Below are 7,525 nucleotides of genomic sequence, written 5' to 3'. Positions count from 1 at the left end.
TGTGAGCAGCTGTCCAGAAGCCAGTGACTGATCTGCCTCACCCAGGAAGAGCGCAATGATGGTGCCAACTTGGGCCAGTGAGGCAACGTCCTCCACAACTAGACTGAAGAACAAAACGACAGTAACTTGTCTGTTCCCCTTCCCCCAATTCCCCAGCGCTGTTCCCATCCCCTAATTCCCCAATAAAAATCTAAAAAGAAAAAACAAGGTGACAACCAGTAGGTTCCCACACAAAGTGGGGGGTATACAAATACGCTTGCATGTACACAAAGTAATTGTAGATGAATACACAAAAGAGCTGAGCAGTGAGTGGGGCTGGGGGTTGGAGACTTTACTTTTCATCTTATGCCTCTCTGGACTGCTTAGATATTTTCATAAATATTAATTACTCTTAAAGAATAATTTTTTTTTAAAAAAACTAGTTTAAATTTAAGAATAAACTGACAGCTCTGCTTACCAGATTCATTAAACAAAAGGGAAAACATAAATGGATTTACAGTGAATCGCCTCAGCAGTTTCACCCCTTTGACACGCCTGTATCCAGTGTGAGAAAGCCTCTCTCTAACACAGAATTCCTGCCCTTCTCAACCAAAGATACTTAGCAAAGGCTACAGTCCGGCTTCTTGATCGGAGAACTACAGACATTTGGCGCTGGATAGTTCTCTGTTTTGGGGAGGAGGGTTACTCTGTACATTACAGGATCCCCAGCCCTCGACCCATTAGCACACCATTTCTCCTTGGTCTGTGTGTGACAACCAAGCATGTTTCCAGACACTGCAAATACCGCCTCTCATTGAGAACCACTGCTCTAGGGCCACAGTGGGAAAGGCACTGGTAAAGTACAAAGAGCCGATTTCAGAGGCAAGCATGCAGATGGGCTATTAGCTTAAAGAGAAAGAAAATGCAGGAAGGCCTTGAACCTGAGGGAGAGTGCAGTATCTGAAGAGTTCTTTATCTTCTTGGAAATCTTGGACCTTGGTAACCGCTTTTTCATTTGGACTATATTCTGATTTTGCAATGGTCACGTCTCTCATTAACTGTAATCCAAGTGGTTTCACCTCTTTTCTGCAGATTCTTTCAAACTCATTCCTAGAAAATTAAATTGGCAAATAATGTCATTACCACTGGCTCCAAGCATCTGCCCGGCCTGGCTCTGGAAAAGATTCTCAGATTTTGGGGTCGCGGGTGTTAGTGCTAAGTTGGCCTCCAGCCCCAGGTTGAATAGGCCTGGGTATGGAGGAGAAAATGGCCCACTCAGAAGTCCCTGCCTCTAAACTATGAGGCTGCATTCACTACCAGAATTTAAATATTCCTTAGCTCAGCAGACTAGTAGGGAAATATATGTGATTTAGCTACATCTGAAGAATAATAGCAAACACTTCCATAGCACTTATCACGTCAGAGTCTTCTCTCAATATTCTACCTTATTTAGTCCTAACAACTCTAGGACGTAAGTACTAATATTACCCCCATTTTACAGATGTGAAAACAAAGGCCTCGAAAGGTTAAATAAATTGCCCCAGAACACACAGCATTAAGATTAAAGCCAGCAGTCTGGCTCCAGAGCCCAGGTTCCGGACCACTTCCTAAAGAACCGAATCACTGAACAATGTCTGAATGTACACAAGCTAATCTTACCGTATTCCCATCACATACATGTAACACATATTTCTATAAAATACTGAATAGTGTTACTGTACCGAAAGCGTTCAATATCAGCATCAGATACCAAGTTTCTAATGACAAGAAACCCATTTTCTTCATAAAATCTTCTCTGTTCTAGGCTTAGAACATTATTATCCTGAGTATACCTAAGGGAGGGGAAAAAAAATCTCAAATTAGGTCCAATTGAAAAATCACAACCTAACAATATGTATCAAGAACCCGAGAAATGTTCATACTCATTCACCCATCATTTCTCTTTCGAAGACTTTAAGGAAATAATCTAAAGAAGTTTTTAAAGCTTTAAATCCAAAGCATTAACTAATGTCACCAAGAAATGGAAGAATAATTATGCGATCTCCACTCAGGCATTAAAATAAAAAGCATATAATAGTATGGACAGGTTTATTATAATAAAATATGATTGTGATTTATTATAAAACTAAGACACTATTTGTAAAAAAACAAAACAAAACAAAAACAAAAAAACCCCGCAAAGAAATGCAACAAAAAAAATCTAACAAGTGATTCCATTTATGTAATGGAATTATGGATGATTTTTTAAAATTCCTTCTATTTCTCTGATTTTAAAATTTGTTCTGTAATGAATATATATGGTTTTTCAGATGAGAAACAAATTCAATATATTTTATATTTTTAACTGTCTAGTTCATGCATTCTCCAAAGAAATCAAAGTAACAAAATCCAAATAAGTATACAGCATACAGCATGATATCGGGGGTGGGAGGGCAGTGGATGGGGGGAGGGGGGTTGTTATTTTGTGAGGGTGAAAAGGGTAACTATTGCATTGTTCTGTACACCTGAAACTAACAATAAAAATAAAATAAAATAAAATAAATTTAAAAAAAAGTATACAGCATACACACAGACTCAAATCACCCAGTCCATTCCTCTTGTTTGAATTGTGGCTGTGTGAGAATATTCCATGGAGATAGAATGTCTCCCCCTTCAAAGGTAATTTAAGATAATCCAAAGATGCTAGCTGATAAATCAATATGACCATAGGACAGGTGAATTTGAATGCTATACTATGCCTGAGTTTTAAAAAAACAGATTACGCCCTTTCTGATATATTTCCTCCTTTCTGAATTTTATAAATACAAATAGAAAGTTACAGTCAGGATCTTCAAAATGTTCCACAACTGTTCTAATTAGAACAAGTCCTAGAAATGGAGGCTTTGCATAATGAACTCTTACCAGGCACCGGGATATATTGTGTTTCGTGTCATAGTTACCACTAGAAAAGCCTTTATACGCATTGTACGATTGAAAATTAAAATTAGATCTACTTACTGGAATTGTTGAGGATGGAAACTGGCAGGAGAAATAGCCCCTGAAGTTAAGTGAGCTGCCTAGGATGTGAATTAAGGCAAATAAAGTAAAATTTAGGAGTCAACCTTTTCTAGAAACACGTCTGCTCTGGGTTGGCTCTCACAAGGAAGGACTATGTAGGCATCAAGCAAACCGGTTACACACATAACCTCTGACAGTTACGTACTGCTGTTTACATCACTCCATTTCACTTGCATAGATGTCTGAGGAGGTGGCTGGAAGCCCAAGAGCTTCCGTTATCTGCCCTGCTGCTCACAGCAAGAAAGCTAGGCTTGGAGGTCACCCAGCAGAAAATGGCTGAGATTTGAGCCACACTCTTTACTTCATAGTTTCTATGTTATTCTACATGACTATTCCTTCCACTAAACTGCTGAATGAATAAAAATTGAAAGTTTCAATTCTGGAAGTAAGAAGAATCGTGCTATTCAAAAGTGGTATTTAATTTAGTGGGAGTCCAGTCCAAAATATTAGAAATACTTTGGCTGGCCATTTTTTTTTAATCTATAAAATAAACATTAACTCTAAGAAAAGTAAAATCCACATAGTCGAGTATGATTTTAAATAAAGAACTAGTAATTTTTCTAGATTTTTTTTCTCTAGTAGCCACAGGCTATTTTCTTAGCATCTATTGTTTCTTTTTGTGCTTCTCATTTTTTTCACTGTATTTTTAACTTAAAAGAGTTACTTTCAGAATGTCACTTTTTGTAAACATGTTATTTTTTAGTGACCTCTGTATAACTGGGAACAATATAATACTCAAACAGAAAAGCCAGGAGTCAGAATTACTAGCTACTGTCTGTTGTCCATGTGGCAGAGAAGTTAATGACCTCTGTCAACTATTAGAAAACTGTGGTTGCCAGGACAGTTCGGACGTCAGCATTCCAGTTCAAAGTTCTTTTCACCTCTCCCTTTATGTGTTTTTACTTGCCATTGTTGTTTTTGCAGAATTTGTTTAATGTGGAAATGTTTAATCAAATTAATAAGCATTTACTATGTTTACTATATAAATAAAGTTAGTACATATTTACTATAGTTAGTAAACATGAAAAAATGGATGCAAAAAACTGTACACACAGTATGATCCTAATGATGTAATTATGTAAATGCATAGAAAAGAAAGGAAACATACCAGAAAGTTTACAGTGATCTAAGAGTGGTGGAATTATGGGTTATATTTATTTTCTCCTTTATGCTTATGTGCATTTTAAAAACTGCATTATGTTTTATACTTCAAAAATTATTCCTTATTCCAGAGTCCACATCTCTTTAGAGCCCCGTTAAGGCTGAGAAGAAACAACTACAAAATTTCCAGTAAACTGTTGAAGTGTAAACCACACATTCACTGAAAATCTAGGCAGACCTGTCCAACACCAGAGCCGCTGGCCACATCTACTTAAATTAAAATTAAAACTTCAGTCCCTCAGTTGCACTAGTCATATTTCAAGTGTTCAATAGCCACATGTGGCTAGTGGCTACCCTGTTGGACAGTGTGTATAGAACAGTCCCACCATGGCAGAAAGTTGTATTGGGCAGTGCTGTTTAGTACACTTCACCATAGATCTTAGGTGATAAGAATTTAAATTTCTTTACATCATTTATCTGCAGTTTTACATTTTAATTATGCATTTTCAAGAGGAGTGTTTATCTAAAGAATAATCATATACATATATGGATACATAAAAACGGACCACAGTGACTTAATTTTAATTGTTAATTGCCCTGCTACTTAGAGCATTTGAGCACGTTTTAATTTTCCTCTAGTTAAAATGTGCAGTATTGGGCGGGCCGAGTGGCGTGTTGATTAAGAGTTGGCTTGGGACGCCAGCTCTGAGCAGCAGGGCCGCAGTTTGGATCCCACATGAGGGCCAGTGACGCTGCGCCCTTTACAGCTAAGATGGTGAACAACAGCTCGACCTGGAGCTGGGCTGCGGTTGAGTCGCCGGCGACGCCGTAGGCTACAGTGGAGCTGCAGTGGGCTGCCATAAGCTACCAGGAGCGGCTGGCTGCCAAAAGCCGCCATGAGCGGCCGTCCAGTGGCCAGCGACCGATCTGCCTCACCCGGGAAGAGAGCAATGATAATACCAACATGGGCCAGTGAAGCAACATCCTCCACAACTAGACTGAAGAACAAAAGGACAGCAACTTGTCTGTTCCCCTTCTGTGATTCTCCAATGCTCTTCCCCTCCCCCAATTCCCCAATAAAATCTTAAAAAAAAAAAAAAATGTGCAGTGTCTTCAGTGTCATGTTTGACTAGAGTATGATTTCCACCAAGATGTTTTAATAGCCTAGAGATGTCCTGTAATAGTATTTTAAAAGATGTTTGGAATTTAAGAAATAACTTGTATTACTAATTTGTATAACCCATGTGGCAATGGAATATGAATATCACAAAGTGGTTTGGGAAAAAAAAAAAAAAAGGAAATACAGACGAAAACACTGAGCTCCGACCTCGACACTGTAACAAGAACCAGCCAGATCCGAATACCAAATTTTAAAAGTAGTAAGAGACTAGACTGGGAACCTTCATTCTAGTTCCAGTTATAGCTAGAGTCCCCATAAATTGGTGGTTCTCTCAGTTGAGCATGTATCAGAAACAAGTGGCCCCACCCCTCTGGTATAATATTTTGATTTTGTAGGTTGAGTTGAGATTGAAAATCTGCATTTCTGACAAGCTCCCACGTGATGATGATGTTGCTGGGCCTGAGACCACACTTTGACAACCTTAGTTAAATGATCTTGGTCTAAAGATTTAATCCCTCCTAGCCTCAGTTTCTGTTTTCTCACATGTGAAATGAGGTGACGTTATCACCTGGGTTCCCTTCATCAGCCTATGGACAGGATTTTGAAGAGTAGTTCTGATACATAGCTGCTTGGACCTGAGCTGGGAGAGCAATTTGAAAGTGAAAGAAACAGCTAGTATGACGATTTTATGAGAGATTTCAGGGTCCTATAATAAATACATCAGGACAGACCAATCCGGTGGCTTTAGGAACAATCCCAAACACTTTTGAAGGGAGCTTCCAAAAGTGCGCCCAGGGAAGAGAACACTTAATCTGAGCAGCGAGAACAATTCTATAAAGCAGTTTGATTTATGTGTCATATGCTGTAGTGACATCTTTCTGGACTCGATACCGGCAGTGCACACATTCCCTCCCGGATTAACTTCTGATACCGAATCAGGAGGCGGACCAAGGGCACCCAGTCCTTTCCCAGGAGACAGTGTGAATTCGTGGGGGACGCAGCCCTGAGCTCCTTGGAGAAGAAAGGGCTGAGGGCGCCGACTCCCTGCAGAGGCCAGATGTCCCCCAGGCCCTGCGGCCCGCAGGCCTGCCTCTGCTCCTCCAAGCCGCTCTGCGCTCCTGCTCACAGGGCGACCGCGCTGCGACATTGCTAGGTCTCCGGCGGCCGCGGACGTCACGCGCGGCCTAGTGCAGGAAATGACCAGGCCGCTGAGAGCAGGTCCCCTTGGCGACAAGCAGGGAAACCGAGGCCTAAGAGGGCTCGATGCAGCGGGGACGCCACATCGCCCACGGCGGCCAGCACGGGCGCCTGGGAATACGCGCTCCTCCCCGGTGCCCCTGCCCCGGGCATCGGGAAGGGCTGTAACCATCCCGGGAACCGGGGCGCCGAGAAAAGGGGAAGGACCGGCCCCGCGACTGTGCGATCGCCCTGGAGGCCACCACCCTACCAGCCCGAGCCCAGCGCAGCCCAAAGGATACGACGGCCGTGGCCGAAGGGCGGCGGAGGTGACCCAGCACGACTCTCAGGCGGGAGGCAGCGCACTCCGAGTCCATGGTGGCTGTGGCTGCGGCGGTGGCGAGACCGGGCGCCGCGACCTCCGCCCCACTTAACTCGGCGGGTGGTCCCGCCTCCAGGCGGCGCTAGGGCGGTGGGCGGACGCGGGCCGGAGCAACGCGCGGAGACGCCTCCCTTCCCGGTGTGGGAGGGCTCGCGGCAGCTGGGGTAAGGTCGCCCAAGGAGGCAGTGCCCCAGATCGGGAGTTCGCACTCTTCACTGCGTCGTTTCAGATCGTTCCTTCCGCTCCGTTCCCTCCACTAAGCTGCTGAAAGAATCCACATTGACATGTTCGGCCCTAGAAGTAACATGTGCTGTTGTTCAAAAGAGGCTTTTTTCATTTAGTGGGAGTCCAGTCCGAAATATTAGAAACTGGGAAGCCCTTTTTTTTTTTAATTGTATGAAATAAATGACTCCCTGAAATGTCTGAACCGCCTAATATAATTTTAAATTTCCTAAAGAACTAGAAATCTTTTTTTTAATGTAATTTGATGATTTTGCGGTAACAAATACACATCAGTGAAACCACTGCCATCAAGGCAATAAACATCCATATGAGATGGAAACCTCCCAAAGTTTCCTCTCACGCTTTACCGGTATTTTGTGTGTGTGTTTATGGTAAAAATACGTAACAAGGTTTACTCTGAGTAAAGTTTAAGTATATGATGCAACACTGTTAGCCGTAAGCCTTAGGCTGTGTTGTACTGTACATAT

The 7,525-nt window shown here is 42.3% G+C and overlaps 1 protein-coding gene across 1 annotated transcript in view; it reads right to left on the bottom strand.

Moving 5' to 3' along the window:
• The window catches only part of PHYH (phytanoyl-CoA 2-hydroxylase), a 14,108-nt gene extending 7,174 nt beyond the window's left edge, over window positions 1–6,934 (bottom strand). Inside the window, exons 1-4 of the mRNA XM_019663416.1 lie at window positions 6,736–6,934; window positions 2,977–3,035; window positions 1,701–1,811; window positions 921–1,089 (exon numbers count right to left, since the gene is read on the bottom strand). Coding sequence (XP_019518961.1) covers window positions 921–1,089; window positions 1,701–1,811; window positions 2,977–3,035; window positions 6,736–6,810 — 414 coding nt within the window. The 5' untranslated portion in view covers window positions 6,811–6,934. The remainder of the gene's footprint in view (window positions 1–920; window positions 1,090–1,700; window positions 1,812–2,976; window positions 3,036–6,735) is intronic.
• Window positions 6,935–7,525: the final 591 nt, after the last annotated feature.

This window comes from Hipposideros armiger, unplaced genomic scaffold (genome assembly GCF_001890085.2).
Source record: "Hipposideros armiger isolate ML-2016 unplaced genomic scaffold, ASM189008v1 scaffold_390, whole genome shotgun sequence".
In the NCBI taxonomy this organism is placed as follows: Eukaryota; Metazoa; Chordata; class Mammalia; order Chiroptera; family Hipposideridae; genus Hipposideros; species Hipposideros armiger.
Note: the sequence above shows the minus strand (reverse complement) of the source record. Positions and strands in the feature narration are given on the sequence as shown.